At 41.3% G+C, this 20,557-nt stretch overlaps 1 protein-coding gene across 3 annotated transcripts in view; it reads left to right on the forward strand.

The window, feature by feature from the left end:
• The window catches only part of GLIPR1 (GLI pathogenesis related 1), a 69,351-nt gene that overhangs the window by 46,700 nt on the left and 2,094 nt on the right, over positions 1 to 20,557 (forward strand). For all 3 annotated transcript variants that reach the window (XM_019960198.2, XM_019960197.2, XM_019960199.2), the window contains exon 5: positions 18,282 to 18,367. In XM_019960198.2, the coding sequence (XP_019815757.1) occupies positions 18,282 to 18,367 (86 nt within the window). The remainder of the gene's footprint in view (positions 1 to 18,281; positions 18,368 to 20,557) is intronic.

Below are 20,557 nucleotides of genomic sequence, written 5' to 3' on the forward strand. Positions count from 1 at the left end.
ATTTATCCTCATTAAATAAATGCAGAAGATAGATTTGGGTAATATAATAAAGCGTAAAAGAGAAAAGGAATGTTACCCTTAATTCCTCTGTCCAATTTTCTCTGTATGTTTGCTTGTGGTGTGTGTATACACACCTTTATAAACACTACGTCAGTGCACACACACAGAGACACGTATGTATAAGGGTAGCGAGACTAACGTGTTTTCAGGGACATAGATTAATTGGATATGGTAATAATATACAAGAGGGGAAGATATTCTCTAATGTTCTACTATATTAATTTATTATAAATTTCTCAAAACAAACAAAAAACCCACTCTGAATGGAACTCCCCAATCTGTATAACTTATTCACTTACTTTTGACAGTTTCATTTTTGAAAGACATAATTTTTCTCCTTTTGAAAAATGGGAAGACATATGACATTTCCCCCAACTTCCTTTAAATGTATATATGCGTTCTGTTGCATCATATACAAACTTAGAAAACAGAGACCATAAAGGAAATACATGCTTTTCTAGTTTTTACTTACAATTATGTATGCACATTTTCCATGGCATTAAAGTTTTTTAATGGATTACAGTAATTAAAAACAATGAGGTAATAATTGTATAAAGCTTACCGTGTGCCAAGCGCTGTTTTAAGCGCTTCACCTATATTAAAGGTATTTAATCTTCGTACAGAGTCTGTGATATAGGTCCTACTCTTAGCCCTGTTTTGTAGACAAGACAGCTGAGGCCCTGACAGTGACTGGCCTACAGTTAGTGAATGTCAGAGTTGGACTGTGACTGGGGAGCTCTGGCTGCAGAGTCTGTTTTCTTGTTAGGAACAGCTCACCTTATTGAAGAGCTGAGATTGTTCTCTGTGTTTTCTTTTACTTGTTTATTTATTTTTATTGAAGTCTAGTTGATTTACATTATTGTGTTAGTTTTAGGTGTACAGCACATTCAGTTTTTTTGTCTATGCATATTTTCTTTTTCAAATTCTTTTCTCTTATAGAGAGAGATATATAAATAATATTGAGTATAGTCCATGTGCTGTACAATAGGTCTTAGTTGATTATCTATTTTATATGTATTATTATATGCATTATATCCATGTAATATCTATTTTATATTTTATACATAGTAGTCTCTATGTGTCAGTCCCAAACTCTTAATTTATCCCTCCTCCATCCCTTTCCCTTTGGTGGCTATAAGTTTATTTTCTATATCTTTGGGTCTATTTCTGTTTTGTGTAAATAAGTACCATTCTTTATATTCCACATGTAAGTGATATCACATGACATTTGTCTTTGTCTGGCTTACTTTGCTTAGTGTGATAATCTCCAGGTCCATCCCTGTTGCTGCAAATAGCCTTATTTCATTCTTTTTTTATGACTGAGTAATAATCTAGAGGTTGTTTCCATGTCTTGGTTATTGTAGATAGTAATGCTATGAACATTAGGGTGCATGCATCTTTTTGAATTAGAATTTTCTTGGGTTATATGCCCTGGAGTGGGATTGCAGGATCAAATGGCAACTCTACTTCTAGTTTTCCAAACGAATCTCCATACTGTTCTCCATAGTGGCTGTACCAACTCACATTCTCCTCAACAGTGTAAGAGGGTTACTTTTTCCCTACAACCTCTCCAATCCTTATTATTGGTAGACATTTTATGATGGCCATTCTGATTGGTGTGAAGCGACAATTTCTCAGATACAAATGTGTTGAGCATTTGCATGTGATATTGAGTATCTTTTCATGTGCCATTTGGCCATCTGTATGTCTTCTTTGGAGAAATGTTTATTTAGATCTTCTGCCCATTTTTTAATTGGGTTGTTTGTTTTGGTTTGTTTGTTTGTTTTTATACTGAGTTGTATGAACTGTTTCTTTATTTTTGAAATTAATCCCTTGTCAGATCCATCATTTGCAATTATTTTCTCCTATTCCATAGGTTGTATTTCTGTTTATGATTTGCTATGCAGACGTTTTTGGGTGTCTCCTGAGGAGGTATGGGTCAGCAGTGGACTGCTGCAGGGCAGGGGCTCTGGGTGCAGCAGACCTGGGTATGGCATAAGCCCTCTTGGAGGAGGTCACCATTAACCCACCATAGAGCCGCCAGAACTTACACAGGACTGGGAAACAGACTCTGGGAGGGCAGAAGCAGAACCTTGTGCACACCAGGACCCATGAGAAAGGAGCAGTGACCCCACAAGAGACTGACCCAGACTTGCCCGTGAGTGTCCACGAGTCTCTGGCAGAGGAGTGGGTTGGCAGTGGCCTGCTGCAGGGTTGGGGCACTGAGTGTAGCAGTGCCTGCATGGGACCTTCTGAAGGAGGTCACCATTATCTTCATTATCTCCATCATAGTTTGGCCTCAGGTCAAATAACAAGGAGGGAACACAGCCCCACCCTTCAATAGAAAGTTGGATTAAAGATTTACTGAGTGTGCCCTACCCATCAGAACAAGACCCAGTTTCCCCCTCAGTCAGTCTCTCCCATCAGGGAGCTTCCATGAGCCTCTTATCCTCTCCATCAGAGGGCAGATAGACTGAAAACCACAATCACAGAAAACTAACCAATCTGATCACATGGACCACAGCCTTGTCTAACTCAATGAAACTATGAGCCATGCCATGTAAGGCCACCCAAGATGGACAGGTCATGATGGAGGGTTCTGACAAAACATGGTCCAATGGAGAAGGGAATGGCAAACCACTTCAGTATTCTTGCATTGAGAACCCCCTGAACAGTATGAAAAGGCAAAAAGATAGGACACTGAAAGATGAACTCCTGAGGTCAGTAGGTATCCAATATGCAACTGGAGATCTCTGGAGCACTAACTCCAGAAAGAATGAAGAGACAGAGACAAAGCAAAAACACCCAGTTGTGGATGTGATTGGTGATGAAAATAAGTCCGATGCTGTAAAGAGCAATATTAAATACGAACATGGAGTGTTAGGTCCATGTGTCATGCGAGTATATGTTCCTCGGTTCTTTGTCTTGTCACAACAAAGATTTGGAGCCACGGACATTAAAGCCCTCGGCGTGTCACAGCTCTCAGGTCTTGGACAAACTGTGCTATAGCTCTTAGGCAAATCAGTGTTACAGCTGCATTTTATTTAGAAGATAGCAGGAGAATCCATCCTCAAAGCGTGAGGGCATGCCAACCCAAAGACTCAAAGAGAAGAGAGTGGAGGAGCGCAGGGGGCAGGAGGGGGGAGAGAGAGAGAGTGAGAGAGGGAGAGAGAGAGAAAGAGCACACGCACGCGGGAGAGAAAAAGAGAGAGAGCACTTTGGCTCCTCCTTTTATATGTTTTTTCCTCCACCTGGACCTGCCCTATGCAAATTGGGCTTAGCCAGGAGTGCTGTTTGTTCTGCCTGAAGTCTTCACTCTGGTCCTCTGACCTTCCTTTGACCTTCCTTGTCTTTTAGCCACAGCCATTTTGGACTCCTTTTCCCTATTCTACCTACCTAACACATGAATCATGGCATATTAGAAGTGGTCAAACAAGAGATGGCAGGAGTGAACATCGACATTTTAGGAATCAGAGAAATAAAATGGACTAGAATGGCTGAATTTAACTCAGATGACCATAATATCTACTACTGTGGGACAGAATCCCTTAGAATAAATGGAGTAGCCATCATAGTCAACAAGAGTCCAAAATGCAGTAGTTGGATGCAATCTCAAAAACGACAGAATGATTTCTTTTCATTTCCAAGGCAAATCATTCAACATCATGGTAATCCAAGTCTATGCCCTGACCAATAAAGATGAATAAGCTGAAGTTGAATGGTTCTATGAAGACCTACAAGACCTTCTAGAGATAACACCCAAATAAGATGTCCTTTTCATTATAGGGGACTAGAATGCAAAAGTAGGAAGTCAAGAAACACCTGGAGCAATGGGAAAGTTTGGCCTTGGAGCACAGAATGAAGCAGGGCAAAGGCTATCAGAGTTTTGCCAAGAGAATACACTGGTCACAGCAAACACCCTCTTCCGACAACATAAGAGAAGACTCTACACATGGACATCACCGGATGGTCAACACCGAAATCAGATTGATTATATTCTTTGCAGCCAAAGATGGAGAAGCTCTATACAGTCAGCAAAAACAAGACCAGGAGCTGACTGTGGCTCAGATCATGAACTCCTTATTGCAAATTCAGACTTAAATTGAAGACAGTAGAGAAAACCACTAGACCATTCAGGTATGACCTAAATTAAATCCCTTATGACTAAACAGTGGAAGTGACAAATAGATTCAAGGGATTAGATGTCTGATAGACAGAGTTCCTGAAGAGCTATGGATGAAGGTTCATAACGTTGTACAGGAGGCAGTGATCAAAACCATCCCCAAGAAAAAGAAATGCAAAAAGGCAAAATGGTTATTATACTGCATTTGCCATTTTGTCTGAGGAAGCCTTATAACCAGCTATGAAAACAAGAAAGCAAAAGGAAAAGGAGAAAAAGAAAGAATGCCCATTTGAATGCAGCATTCCAAAGGATAACAAGGAGAGATAAGAAAGCCTTCCTCAGTAATCAATGCAAAGAAATAGAGGAAAACAATAGAATGGGAAAGACTAGAGATCTCTTCAAGAAAATTAGGGATACCAAGGGAATATTTCATGCAAAGATGGGCACAATAAAGATAGAAATGGCATGGACCTAACAAAAGAAGAAGATATTAAGAAGAGGTGGCAAGAATACACAGAAGAACTATACAAAAAAGATCTTCACGACCCAGATAATCATGATGGTGTGATCACTCACCTAGAGCCAGACATCCTGGAATGCGAAGTCAAGTGGGCCTTAGAAAGCATCACTATGAACAAAGCTAGGGAATTCTAGTTGAGCTATTTCAAATCCCAAAAGATGATGCTGTGAAAGTGCTCCACTCAATATGCTAGCAAATTTGGAAAACTCAGCAGTGGCCACAGGACTAGAAAAGGTCAGTTTTCATTCCTATCCCAAAGAAAGGTAATGCCAAAGAATGCTCAAACTACCACACAATTACACTCCTCTCACACACTAGTAAAGTAATGCTCAAAATTCTCCAAGCTAGGCTTCAACAGTACATGAACCGTGAACTTCCAAATGTTCAAGCTGGTTTTAGAAAAGGCAGAGGAACCAGAGATCAAATTACCAACATCCATTGAATCATCAAAAAAGCAAGAGAGTTCCAGAAAAATATCTACTTCTGCTTATAGACTATGCCAAAGCCTTTGACTGTGTGGATCACTAAAAACTGTGGAAAATTCTTAAAGAGATAGGAATACCAGACCACCTGACCTGCCGCCTGAGAAATCTGTATGCAGGTCAAGAAGCAACAGTTAGAACTGGACATGGAACAACAGACTGGTTCCAAATCAGGAAAGGAGTATGTCAAGGCTGTACATTGTCACCGTGCTTATTTAACTCATATGCAGAGTACATCATGAGAAATGCCAAGGACAATAAAGCACAAGCTGGAATCAAGATTGCCAGGAGAAATGTCAATAACCTCAAATATGCAGATGACACCACCCTTATGGCAGAAAGCAAAGAAGAACTAAAGAGCCTCTTGATGAAAGTGAAAGAGAAATAAAAGCAAAAATAAACAAATGGGACCTAATTAAAATTAAAAGCTTCTGCACAACAAAGGAAACTATAAGCAATGTGAAAAGGCAGCCTTCAGAATGGGAGAAAATAATAGCAAAGGAAGCAACTGACAAACAACTAATCTCAAAAATATACAAGGAACTCCTGCAGCTCAATTCCAGAAAAATAAATGACCCAATCAAAAAATGGGCCAAAGAACTAAACAGATATTTCTCCAAAGAAGACATACAGATAGCTAACAAACATATGAAAAGATGCTCAACATCACTCATGATCAGAGAAATGCAAATCAAAACCACAATGAGGTACCATTTCACGCCAGTCAGAATGGCTGCTATCCAAAAGTCTACAAGCAATAAATGCTGGAGAGGGTGTGGAGAAAAGGGAACCCTCTTACACTGTTGGTGGGAATGCAAACTAGTACAGCCACTATGGAGAATAGTGTGGAGATTCCTTACAAAACTGGAAATAGAACCGTCATATGACCCAGCAATCCCACTGCTGGGCATACACACCGAAGAAACCAGAATTGAAAGAGACACGTGTACCCCAGTGTTCATCGCAGCACTGTTTATAATAGCCAGGACATGGAAGCAACCTAGATGTCCATCAGCAGATGAATGGATAAGAAAGCTGTGGTACATATACACAATGGAGTATTACTCAGCCATTAAAAAGAATACATTTGAATCAGTTCTAATGAAGTAGATGAAACTGGAGCCTATTATACAGAGTGAAGTAAGCCAGAAGGAAAAACACCAATACAGTATACTAACGCATATATATGGAATTTAGAAAGATAGTAACGATAAGCCTGTATGTGAGACAGCAAAAGAGACACAGATGTACAGAACAGTCTTTGGGCTCTGTGTGAGAGGGCGAGGGTGGGATGATTTGGGAGAATGGCATTGAAACATGTATAATATCATATGTGAAACGAATCACCAGACCAGATTCGATGCATGATACAGGATGCTCGGGGCTGGTGCACTGGGATGACCCAGAGGGATGGTACGGGGGGGGAGGTGGGAGGGGGGTTCAGGATGGGGAACACATGTACACCCGTGGCGGATTCATGTTGATGTATGGCAAAACCAATACAATACTGTAAAGTAATTAGCCTTCAATTTAAATAAATAAGTTTATATTTTAAAAAAAGAAAAAGTGAAAGAGGAGAGTGAAAATGTGGCTTAAAGCTCAACATTCAGAAAACTAAGATCATGGCATCTGGTCCCATCACTTCATGGCACATAGATGGGGAAACAGTTGAAACAGTGTCAGACTTTATTTTGGGGGGCTCCAAAATCATTGTAGATGGTGATTGCAGCCATGAAATTAAAAGACGCTTGCTCCTTGGAAGAAAAGGACCAACCTAGATAGTTTATTAAAAAGCAAAGACATTACTTTGCCCACAAAGGTCTGTCTAGTCAAAGCTATGGTTTTTCCAGTAGTCATGTACAGATGTGGGAGTTGGACTACAAAGAAAGCTGAGTGCCGAAGAATTGATGCTATGGTGTTGGAGAAGACTTTTGAGGCAGCAAGGAGATCCAACCAGTCCATCCTAAAGGAAATTAGTCCTGAATATTTATTGGATGGACTGATACTGAAGCTGAAACTTCAATACTTTGGCCACCTGATGCGAAGAACTGACTTTACTGGAAAAGACCCTGATGCTGAGAGAGATCGAAGGACGGAGGAGAAGGGGATGACAGAGGATGAGATGGTTGGATGGCATCACCAACTCAATGGAGATGAGTTTGAGTAAACTCCAGGAGTTGGTGATGGACAGGGAGGCCTGGTGTGCTGTGGTTCATGGGGTCGCAAAGAGTCAGACACGACTGAGCAACTGAACTGAACTGAACTGATGCAGAAATTTTTAAGTAGTTCCCACTTGTTTATTTCATTTCCTTTACTCTAGGAGACCGATCCAAAAACATCTTGCTGCAATTTATGTCAGATTGTTCTGCTATGTTTTCCTCTAGGAGTTTTATAGTATCCCATCCTATATTTAGGGCATCTCTGTATTTTCTTTTCATGGATGATGCACAGTCTTATAAAAATCTTAGGTCATATCTGTTTCCTTCAGTTCCTAGAATGATACTACTAGGTAAAAGTGTGATCACTTTATGTTCTGTAAAATTACATATTGCCAAATATCCTCTACTGTTATTACATCAATTTATACTTCCTCATCAGTACTGGATATAATTTTTCAGGATTTTCTAATTGCTAGAAAATTATATTGCATGTTTTCTTTTGTATCTTTGCTCCTAGTGATTTTCATTTCTCACCTGATTGCCTGCTTAGATTTCTTCTTTTGTGAATCATATGCTCTGCCCATATTTCTACTAGAATAATTTTGATTTAAAGTTTTTAACTTTGTCATAATATGACAATTTGTGATTTTTTGTCCTTGAATTTTGTTTGGATTTTACCAATCTTCAGGCCCCAGAAGACTTGTTATAGAAACCTCTCTCTCTGTCCCTGAAGTCAGAAAATGTGTTGACTACTCTGAGCATGAGTGGAAGTGAGGTGACCAAAATGGGTCTTGGTGACCCATTGACCAAATGACCAAAATGACCAAATGACCAATTTGGTGACCCAAATGACCAAAATCTTAAGTGAACAGATTTCACTTAAAGTCTTAGAGACAGCAAATGAGGGAAACCCAGGAAAAACTAGCCAAGCCATGAGTCAGACAGCAGTAACCTTTCATGACATTTGTATATCTTAGTATTTGGGATGTAGGCTCCTAAGACCACCCAACTTACTTCATTTACTGTGTGACTTTGAATAAGTCACAGATATCTCTCTGAATCTATTTCCTAAGTAAAAGATCAATATAAGCACCTACTGCTTAAGAGTAGCTCTGAAAATTATACAAGAAAATTATGTAAATGCAATGACAGGCCATGGTGATTGTTTGAGAAGTATTCGTAATTATTACCATTATAATTGTTGTTGTTCAGTTGTTCAGTTGTGTCCAACTCTTTGAGTGCCATGGACTGCAGCATGCCAGGCTTCCCTGTCCTTCACTATCTCCCAGAGTTTGCTCATGTCCATTGAGTCAATGACGTCATCCAACCATCTCATCCTCCGTTGCCCGCTTCTCCTCTTGCCTGCAATCTTTCCCAGCATCAGGGTCTTTTCTGATGAGTTGGCTCTTTGCATCAGGTGGCCAAAGTATTGGAGCTTCAGCTTTAGCATTGGTGCTTCTGATGAATAATCAGGGTTGATTTCCTTCAGCATTGACTGGTTTGATAAGAGTTCTCCAACACCACAGTTTGAAAACATCAATTCTTCAACGCTCAGCTTTCTTTATGGTCCAACTCACATATCCATACGTGATAACTGGAAAAACTATAGCTATGACTATATGGACCTTTGTCGGCAATGTGATGTCTCTGCTTTTTAATATAATGTCTAGGTTTGTCATAGCTTTTCTCCAGGGAGCAAGCGTCTTTTAATTTTGTGGCTGCGGTTACTGTCTGCAGTGATTTTGAAGCCCAGAAAATAAAGTCTGTCACTGTTTTCATTTTTTCCCAATCCATTTGTCATGAAGTGATGGGATCCGATGCCATGATCTTAGTTTTTTGAATGTTGAGCTTTAAGCCAGCTTTTCACTCTCCTCTTTTACCTTCATCAAGATTCTCTTTAGTTCCTCTTTGCTTTCTGCCATTAGAGTGATGTCATCTGCATATCTGAGGTTATTGATATTTCTCCCAGCAATCTTCATTCCAGCATGAGCTTCATCCAGCCCATGTACAGCATTTCACATGATGTACACAGTCTTTAAGTTAAATAAGCAGGGTGACAATATTCAGCCTTGACATACTCCTTTCCCAATTTTGAACCAGTCCATTGTTCTATGTCCGGTTCTAACTGTTGCTTCTTGACCTGCATATAGGTTTCTCAGGAGGCAGGTAAGGTGGTCTGGTATTACCATCTCTTGAAGAATTTTCCACAGTTTTTAGTGATCCACACAGTCAAAGGCTTTAGCATAGTCAATGAAGCATAAGTAGATGTTTTTCTGGGATTGCTTTGTTTTTCTATGATCCAAAAGATGTTGGCAACTTGTTCTCTGATTCCTCTGCCTTTTCTAAATCCAGCTTGAACATCTGGAAGTTCTCAGTTCATGTACTGCTGAAGCCTAGATTGAAGGATTTTGAGCATTACCTTCTAGCATGTGAAAGTGCAACTGTGCTATAGTTTGAGCATTCTTTGGCATTGCCCTTCTTTGGGATTGAAATGAAAACTGACCTTTTCCAGTCCTGTGGCCACTGCTGAGTTTTCCAAATTTGCTGGCAAGTTGTGTGCAGCACTTTCACAGCATCACCTTTTAGGATTTGAAATAACTCAGCTAGAATTCCATCACCTCCACTAGCCTTGTTCATAGTGATGCTTTCTAAGGCCCACTTGACTTCACACTCTTGGATGTCTGGCTCTAGGTGACACCATCATGGTAATTTGATCATTAAGACCATTTTTGCACAGTTCTTCTGTGTATTCTTACCATCACCTCTTCTTAATATCTTCTGCTTCTGGTAGGTTCATACCATTTCTGCCCTTTATTGTGCCCATCCTTGCATGAAATATTCCCTTGGTATCTCTAATTTTCTTAAAGAGATCTCTAGTCTTTCCCATTCTGTTGTTTTCCTCTATTTCTTTATATTGATCACTTAGAATGGCTTTCTTATCTCTCTCTGTTATTCTTTGCAACTCTGCATTCAGATGGGTATATCTTTCCTTTCCTTAGTTGCCTTTCACTTCTCTTCTTTTTGCAGCTATTTTTAAGGTCTCCTTAGACAACTATTTTGCCTTTTTGCATTTATCCCATGGATGGAGGAACCTAGTAGGCTGCAGTCCTACCAGAGTCGGACACGACTGAGCGACTTCACTTTCACTTTTCACTTTCATGCATTGGAGAAGGAAATGGCAACCCACTCCAGTATTCTTGCCTGGAGAATCCCAGGGATGGGGGAGCCTGGTGGGCTGCCATCTATGCGGTCACACAGAGTCGGACACGACTGAAGCGACTTAGCAGCAGCAGCAGCAGGGATGGTTTTGATCAGTGCCTCCTATACAATGTTACGAACCTCCATCCATAACTCTTCAGGTGCTCTGTTTATCAGATCAAATCCCTTGAATCTATTTGTCACTTCTACTGTATAATCATAAGGAATTTGACTTAGGTCATACCTGAATGGTCTAGTGGTTTTCCCTACTTTCTTCGAGTCTGAATTTGGCAATAAGAAGTTCATGATCTGAGCCACAGTCAGCTCCCAGTTTTGTTTTTGCTGACTGTATAGAGCTTCTCCATCTTCAGGTACAAAGAATATAATCAATCTGATTTCGGTTTTGACCATCTGGTGATGTCCATGTATACAGTCTTCTCTTGTGTTGTTGAAAGAGGGTGTTTGCTACGACCAGTGCATTCTCTTAGCAAAACTCTGTTGGTCTTGTTACTCCAGGTATTTCTTGACTGAGAAGGACATATTTTTTTGATGTTAGTTCTAGAAGGTCTTGTAGGTCTTCATAGCATCGTTCAACTTCAGCTTCTTTGACACTAGTGGTTGGGGCATAGAGTTGTATTACTGGGATTTTGAATGACTTGTCTAGGAAACAGAGATCATTCTGTCATTTTGAGATTGCACCCAAGTACTGCATTTCAGATTCTTTTGTTGAATATGAGGGCTAATCCATTTCTTCTAAGGAATTCTTGCCCACAATAATAGATATAATGGTCATCTGAATCAAATTCATCCATTTCTGTCCTTTTTAGCTCACTGATTCCTAAAATGTCAATGTTCACTCTTGCCATCTCCTGTTTGACTACTTCCAATTCACCTCGATTCATGGACCTGACATTCCAGGTTCCTATGCAGTATTGCTCTTTACAGCATCAGACTTTACTTCCATCACCAGTCACATCCACAACTGGGCATTGTTTCTGCTTTCGCTCAGCCTTTCATTCCTTCTGGAGCTATTTCTCCCACTCTTCTCCAGTAGCCTATGGGCACACAACCCGGGGAGTTCATTTTTCAGCGTCATATCTCTTTTGCCTTTTCATACTGTTCATGGGGTTCTCAGGGCAAGAATACTGAAGATGTTTGCCATTCCCTTCCCCAGTGAACCACATTTTGTTGGAACTCTCCACTATGACACATCCATCTTGGGTTGCTCTACACAGCATGACTTGCAGTTTCATTAAGTTACACAAAGTTGTGATCCATGTGATCATTTTGGCTAGTTTTCTGTGATTGTGGTTTTCATTCTGTCTGCCCTCTGATGGATGAAGATAAGAGGCTTCTGGAAGCTTCCTGATGGAAGGAACTGGCTGTGGGGAAAACTGGGTCTTGCTCTGGTGAGCAAGGCCAGGCTCAGTAAGTCTTTAACCCAATTTCCATGCTGATAGTTGGGGTGTGTTCCCTCCCTGTATTTGAGCTGAGTCAAAAGTATGGTAGGGGTAAGGGTGACCTCCTCCAAAAGGTCATGCCCTCTTGCTGCACCTCCCAGAACTGTTGCTGTCAGTGCCCCTGACCCCGAGGCAGGCCACGGTCAACCCATGCCTCCCCCGGAGACTCTCACTCACAGGCAAGAATGGCTCAGTCATTTGTGGGGTCCCTCCTCCTTTTTCCTGAGTCCTGGTGTGCACAGGTTTTGGTTTTTCCCTCCAGGAGTCTTGCTTTCCCTAGTCTTGTGGAAGCTCCATAATCAAATCCTGCTGACCTTCAAAGTCAGATCCCTGGAAGATTCTCGGTCCCTTTGTAGGATCCCCAGATTGAGAAGTCTGTTTTGGGGCCTAGAATTTTCACAACACAGTGAGAACTTCTTTGTCATAATTGTTCTCCATTTTGTGGGTCATCTGCCTGACAGCTTAAGGGGGACTAACGGCGACCTCCTTCGAGAGGATTCATGCCACACACCGCACCTCCCAGGATTGCTGCTGCCAGAGCCCCTGTCCCTATGGCAGGCCACTGCTGACCTGTGCCTCCTCAGGAAACACTCCAAGGCAGGTCTGCTGCTCGTTTCCCTGGGTCCTGGTATGCACAAGGTTTTGTTGGCGCCCCCCGACCCCCCACCAAGCACCTCTGGTGGGAATGAGATTTGATTTTAAATGTAATTGTGCTCCCCCCAGCCCACCGTCTGGTTGCGGCTTTTTCTTTGCCCTTTAATGTGGTGTATATTTTGGGGTGGGTTCCAACGTTCTCCTGTTGGTGATTCTTTGGCAACTAGTTGTGATTCTGGTGTTCTCGCAAGAGAAGAGAAGGCACACATCCTTCTACTCTGCCATTAGTATCATCCTGCTGAAGCAGCTTCTTTGTCTTTGGGTGTGGGATAATTTTTTTCGTGGGTTCCAGGTCCTCTTGTCAATGGTTGTTCAGCTAGTTGCAATTTTGTTGTTTTCGCAGGAGGTGAGATGAGTGCACGTCCTTAATAATAAGGTACAAAAGTGAGTTCTCTTGGTTTCAACTCCCTTTTCTTGATTTCAGAGATATAAACAATACTAAGTTGTAAAACTTGTAAGCCAATTCATATTTGGGCTTCCCTGGTGGCTCAGATGGTGAAGAATTTGCCTGCAGTGTGGAAGACCTGGGTTCACTCCCTGCGTTGGGAAGATACCCTGGAGGAGAGCATGACAACCCATGCCAGTATCTCCATGGGTAGAGGAGCCTGGTGGGATACAGTCCACGTGGTTGCTAAGAGTTGGACACGACTAAGCACAGCACATTACATAATGTTTCTATGAACACTGAGTAACATTCATTTATTCATACAAATAAAAGCATATATTCATTCAATTATTCAAAAAATATGTGTTCACTCAACTTCATAGGACAACAAGCCAGACACAGTCCCTGCCCCTTTGGAGTTTATTGTCTGTGGCATTCAGACAATAAAAGTACAGAGAAAATAACTGCATGATGACAGGAGCCATGCTGGAAATAGAAATAATGCTGTAATTCACTATGAGTAGGCAGGGCCCTTGTTTGAGATAAAATGCTCAGGGAAGGGCTTTCTGCGACATATATAAGCTTAGGCGTGAAGAGTGAGAAGGAACCAGACATGTGAAGAATCTCAGAAACAGATATTCAGTTGTGAAAACAAAAGACCAGCTCCTGTGGAAAGGATGACAGAACAGACAGAAGACCAGGGTGCTTGGACCGTGAATGAGACGAAGCTGGGGGATGAGGGAGCGCAGATCACCCAGGGCCTTGTAGACCACTGCAGCTTCACTTTACCCACCTCACAAGCTGAAGCCATCCAGGTATTTTAAGCAGAAGGTGACAAGACTTGCCTTAAATTTGGAGTTCACTGGGCATGCCTGTGGGGAAAGGATTGGAAGGGGAGTGGAGGGGAGCCCAGGGACCAGTGAAGAGGGTCCTCGTGTCCATCTGAGCCTGTTTTTCCTTCTCTACACAAGAACTTCCACATAATTCTGAAAAGCGAGTCCCTCCCCAGTGTTTCTGAAATTCCCTCAGAATGGGCTCTGGGCAGTTAGTTCTCCAGTCCTGCGGCACTCAGCTCTGGACTCCTGCCCTTGGCCCATGTTGACTCCTCCCCTCCTGGTCACCTTGAGTCTCCCTGATCTGCAGCATCCTGACACAGACTCTTCTTCATCAAGTGGGCCCCACCTCCACGCAGATGGCTGAAGAGACGATTATACCACAGAAGTGGAAACAACCACTTCCATAAGCAGACCGTACAGGAGCCAGTGTACTTTGGCCATCACTGCCTTGGGGACTGTTACTCATCTCTAAGCTTTTCTTTATAAAGATCTTTCTTTCCTCTTCACCAGAGTCCCAGGGCCCCAACCCTCAGGCAACCAGGGGAACACTGAAACCTCCTACTTCTCCATTGGGCAGAATACTTAGGCTCCCTTGTCTCTTTGTATAAAATTTTACTTTACTGAAGTATAGTTGATTTACAGTGTTGTATTAGTTTCCGGTATACAGCAGTGATTCTGTTGTTCAGCCACTAAATCATGTCTGACTCTTGCAGCCCCATGGTCTGCAGCCTGCTATGTTCTTCTGTCTATGGGGTTTTCCAGGCAAAAAATACTGGAGTGGGTTGCCATTTCCTTCTCCCAGGAATCTTCCTGACCCAGGGATTGAACCTACATCTCCCACACTGGCAGGCAGATTCTTTACCACTGAGCCACCAGGGAAGCCCAATGCACTTATACATATAGAACAGTTTGATTTGCTAATCCCAAACTCCTAATCCACCCCTCCCCGACCTTATCCTTTGGCAGCCACAAGTTTGTTCTCTATATTTGTTTCTGTTTAATAGATAAATTCGTGTCATATTTTAGATTTCACATTTACATGATAGCATATGGTATTTGTCTTTCTTACTTCACCTAGTGTAATTATTAGGTCTATCTGTCTTGCTGCCAATAGCATTATTTCATTCTTTTCTATGGTCAGTTATATCCTATATATATATATATATATATATATACACACATTGGGCTTATATTGGGCTTCCCTCATAGCTTAGTTGGTAAAGAATCTTCCTGCAGTGCAGGAGACCTGGGTTCAATTCCTGTGTTGGGAAGATCCCCTGGAGAAGGAAATGGCAACCCACTCATTTTCTTGCCTGGAGAATCCCATGGACAGAGGAGCCTGGCGGGCTACAGTCCATGGGGTCACAGAGTCGGACATGACTTAAGGACTAAACCACCACCATATTCCATATATATTCCCTTTACTTCACACCCTCTCCAGCATTTATTTGTAGACACTTTAACGATGGCCATTCTGACCAGTGTGAGGTGGTACTTCACTACAGTTTTTATTTACATCTGTCTAGTAATTAGTGTTGGAGAAGGCAATGGCACCCCACTCTAGCATTCTTGCCTGGAAAATCCCATGGATGGAGGAGCCTGGTGGGCTGCAGTCCATGGGGTCGCTGAGGGTCGGACACGACTGAGCAACTTCACTTTCACTTTTCACTTTCATGCATTGGAGAAGGAAACGGCAACCCACTCCAGTGTTCTTGCCTGGAGAATCCCAGGGACGGGGGAGCCTGGTGGGCTGCCATCTATAGGGTCGCACAGAGTTGGGCACGACTGTAGCGACTTAGCATCAGCAGCAGTAATTAGTGATGCTGAGCATCTTTTCTTGTGCCTGTCGGCCATTTGCATGTCTTCTTTGGGTTAATGTCTATTTAGATCTTCTATCCATTTTTTGATTGGTTTATTTGTTATTGAGCTATATGTGCTATTTGTATATTTTAGAAATTAAGCCTTGTGGGTCACACCATTTGCACATATTTTCTCCCAGTTCATAGGTTGTCTTTTCATTTTATCTGTGGTTTCCCTTTGCTGTGCAAAAGCTTGTAAGTTTGATTAGGTTCTGTTTATTTTTGCTTTTATTTCTATTGCATAGAGTCTGTAGGTCTCTTAGTCTTAATCATTGCCTTCTAGACAAAATCCAGGTCTTTGCAGAGCATGTTTTTCCCAAGGTGAATTTTGCCATTTCACTGCAAGTCACAACTGCCTTACTTTTAGCTTGTTTTTGAAGTAGCAATTTTTTCCTCTTAATAGTACAGAATGCACACTTAAACAAAGTATGACGTAGTATAAGTGATTGCATTAAAAACATTCTAGAACGTAACTCAAAGAGTGCTGTGCTTTTTAACAATGAAAGAGAGCCCAAGGACTAATGTCTATTTTGGATATCTTCCATAGTTGTTATCAGAACCTCCACTATATTCCTTAGACTATTTTCCACAGTGTAGAGTAAGCATGGGGCTAAATTTAATTTCTGAAACAACCTAAATTAACTTGGAGTCAAAGAATTTGAACATGTATTTTTAGTTGGAATTGAGGTGTTAGTAAAAAGTAATGTCTCTAAAGGGGGGAGTTCTTATTTTCTTTGAAAATAAATGTATAGCATTAGAGGATAGGAGTCCATGAATTTGAATTAGAAAAAAGTCACATCTTTTTCACTAACTTCTATAGAAAATAATATTTTTTGTGAATTAACATTCCAGTCATATCAGCAATACTTATGATTGGACAGTACTACCTGTGTCTTTATAAATGTCAGATATGCTCATATCACATTCTAGTTGTAGTTCTCTCAAAATATAGTTTGTATTCATCTCTAAAATTACTGTTAATTATTAGACTCCCTGCTGTGCTGTGCAGGGAGTTGCGTCAGTAGTGTCCGACTCCTTGAGACCCCATAGATTATAGCCCACCAGGCTACTCTGTCCATGGGATTCTCCAGGAAAGAATACTGGAGTGGGTTGCCATTTCCTTCTCCAGGGGATCTTCCTGGCCCAGGGATCAAACCCCCATCTCTTATGTCTCCTGCCCTGGCAGTGGGTTCTTTTCCACTAGAGCAACCTGGGATGCCAGACTCCTGCTAGCTCTCATCTAATACACAGAGAAGTATGTTTGTATATCACAAGTATTTTTAACATGTTAATAATCATTTCAATTTAATTGGCTTACTTTGTAATCCTATGAATTTTATTTTAGCTATTTTAAAACTGTTTTGAGAAAGAACCTATAGGCTCCACCAGGCTGCCAAAGGGTCCATGACATGAAAAAGTCAAGAACTCCTTTCCAAAAGCAGAGTTCCAAAAAAAGCTTAGTGCAATGGCAAGTTCATTGAAATAAATGTACAGCCTCTCATCATTACTACTCCAAAGTTGTTTATGGAGATGTAAATTGTTTGGATATTATTTCACTTTCTAAGCTGATCTTGGTCAGTTACTTAACAGAGTGTTAAGCCTCTAGCTATGGGGATTAAAAAAATTAGTGTCTTCCCCATTGGGTTATTGTGAAGATTGATTCATTCAAGGACACTTAGAACAGTGCCTAGTACATGAGTATTCGGTAATTATTATGTTACCCGTGTCACATCCTTTATGTGAAAACAAACTGCACTTTAGGAACTCCCTCATAGCTCTTGTGATTTTCTTTTGGAAGACCCTCACCCCAGCCAAATGGCTCCTATCCAATAATAACCATGGAGGTTTGCTGGACTAAGAACAAAAATGTGGGTCATGAGAGCTTTTCTAAGATGGACAGTTTTATGGATGGCAGTGATCACACAGGCCAGACATTAACTAGAGGGAACATTTCTTTAAAATCAAACCTAGGTCTCATTGACTCTGATATCTGTACATTGTGGTTTTTGGTAACTTAATCTTTGAGCTGTATTTTCCTTACCTGTAAAACAGAAATAAAAATAACTTTCTCCCAGAGTTGTCTCAGGAATTAACTGAGATGATTAAGACAAAGGTTCCTAAACACAGGCACTTAGAGTGAGTTTGGCAAATATTAGCAGGTTTCCACTTCTGCTTCCCTCTCTCCACTTCTCTCATTAATCTTCTGAATTTGTGGACTTCAATCCTAGGATTTAGCCAAAAAGAAGACAGCACTCAGTCGTGTTTGACTCTTGTGATCTCATAAACCATAGCCCACCAGGCTCCTCTATCCATGGGATTCTCCAGGCAAGAATACTGGAGTGGGTTGCCATTTCCTTCTCCAGGGGATCTTCCCAACCCAGGAATTGAACCCATGTCTCCCACATTGCAGGCAGATGCTTTACCAACTGAGCTATGTGGGAAGTTCAGTGTTTAGCCAAGGACCATGATAAATTGCAATTGGTTGGTGGGGGGAGGGGGGAGGGGGGTAGAAAAACTTCCTAATGGATACTTTTCTTCTTCACAGAGGCAATTACCCAACCTGGCCATATAAAAAAGGATCCACGTGCAGTGCCTGCCCCAGGAATGACAAATGTTTGGACAATCTTTGCAGTGAGTAAAAGGAACAATCTACCAATAATACAATGTGTTCAAAACTCTTGTAACTTTCTAGAGACCAGTCCTGAATATTCATTGAATGACTGATGCTGAAGCTCAAACTCCAAAACTTTGGCCACCTGATGTGAAGAACTTATTCATTTGAAAAGACCCTGATGCTGGGAAAGATTCAAGGTGGGAGAAGGAGACGAAAGAGGATGAAATGGTTGGATGGTATCATCTACTCAATGGATATGAGTTTGAGTCAACTTCGGGAGTTGGTGATGGACAGGGAAGCCCGGTGTGCTGCAGTCCATGGGGTCGCAGAGTCGGACAAGACTGAGCAACTGAACTGAAGAATGAAAACATTTGTTTTATCCTAATAGCTCTTTTCAGGAAAAGGGGCATCAGGTAGCAATCAAAGCAATGACTTACTGTCCTAGGAATGAATATATGTTCAAGAGAAATTTAAAGAAGCAAATATCCTTTATAGTTAGCACTAATCAGAACAACAAATGACTGATTATGGGAAATTGTAGACCCAAGATTTGCTAATTTCAGCAATATAAAAATAGTAACAAAGTTAACCAAAAGAATTCTGAATTGTGTTCAGGTAGAATTCTACCTGTCCAAAGCATTCAAGACTTAAATGTTCATCTATAGAACTGAATGAAATAAAGGCTGCAGTGTAGCACTTTTCACTAGTTCAGTTCAGTTCAGTCAGTCATGTCCGACTCTTTGCCATCCCATGAATCACAGCACGCCAGGCCTCCCTGTCCATCACCAACTCCCGGAGTTCACCCAGACTCACGTCCATCGAGTCAGTGATGCCATCCAGCCATCTCATCCTCTGGCGTCCCCTTCTCCTCCTGCCCCCAATCCCTCCCAGCATCAGAGTCTTTTCCAATGAGTCAACTCTTCGCATGAGGTGGCCAAAGTACTGGAGTTTCAGCTTCAGCATCATTCCTTCCATAGAACACCCAGGACTGATCTCCTTTAGAATGGACTGGTTGGATCTCCTTGCAGTCCATGGGACTCTCAAGAGTCTTCTCCAACACCACAGTTCAAAAGCATCAATTCTTCGGTGCTCAGCTTTCCTCACAGTCCAACTCTCACATCCATACATGACCACTGGAAAAACCACAGCCTTGACTAGATGGACATTTGTTGGCAAAGTAATGTCTCTGCTTTTGAATATGTTATCTAGGTTGGTCATAACTTTCCTTCCAAGGAGTAAGCGTCTTTTAATTTCATGGCTGCAATCACCATCTGCAGTGATTTTGGAGCCCAGAAAAATAAAAGTCTGACACTGTTTCCACTGTTTCCCCATCTATTTCCCATGAAGTGATGGGACCGGATGCCATGATCTTCGTTTTCTGAATGTTGAGCTTTAAGCCAACTTTTTCCACTCTCCTCTTTCACTTTCATCAAGAGGTTTTTTAGTTCCTCTTCACTTTCTGCCATAAGGGCGGTGTCATCTGCATATCTGAGGTTATTGATATTTCTCCTGGAAATCTTGATTCCAGCTTTCACTAGTAAGATGGCATTTAATGAGGAACAGTAGAAGGTCAATGAAGATAACTTTCCAAGGATGCTTTACATCACTTTAAAGTATTAATACACAGTTGGCCAAGAGTCCATTTATGTTTTCTGTTCCACATTCCTTTCCATCTTAGTTTTTTTTCACTTTTTGAACCGGTGTGAAACGAAACATCAATCAAGCTATTACAGTTGTGCAAATTCTCTACTACTTTTGTGCTTTTATCTGTAACCAACTGAACCTCTCAGGGCTGCAGGACTGGCGTGGGGTGGTCAAAGCAGAAGGAGGCTGGAATGGACTGAGTTTAACAGCATACATTTTTGTTTGGCCAAAGTGTCCTATTGCTTACATGTCTTCAAAGTCCCTCCTAGGTCTAAAACTATAAAATTCTTTTCAACTGTTTGTTCCCTTCTTCCTGATTTGTATACATTAAATTCTCATTTTCTCTCCAGCCATATAGCAATACTTGACCACCTTTCTGAGCCAGTTATTTCTCTGCAGTTCAACCATTTTTTCTGAGAATCTGGAACAAGTGCCTGGCACACACTTTACAAATATTACCTACTATCCCCAAGTTCATCCTCCCTCTAATCTCAAATCTTGTTTGCTTTGGTATTCTGGTAGCATCTTTATGCCCAGTTTTAGATGTTTTTATGCTCAAACAA

This window comes from Bos indicus, chromosome 5 (assembly GCF_029378745.1).
Source record: "Bos indicus isolate NIAB-ARS_2022 breed Sahiwal x Tharparkar chromosome 5, NIAB-ARS_B.indTharparkar_mat_pri_1.0, whole genome shotgun sequence".
In the NCBI taxonomy this organism is placed as follows: Eukaryota; Metazoa; Chordata; class Mammalia; order Artiodactyla; family Bovidae; genus Bos; species Bos indicus.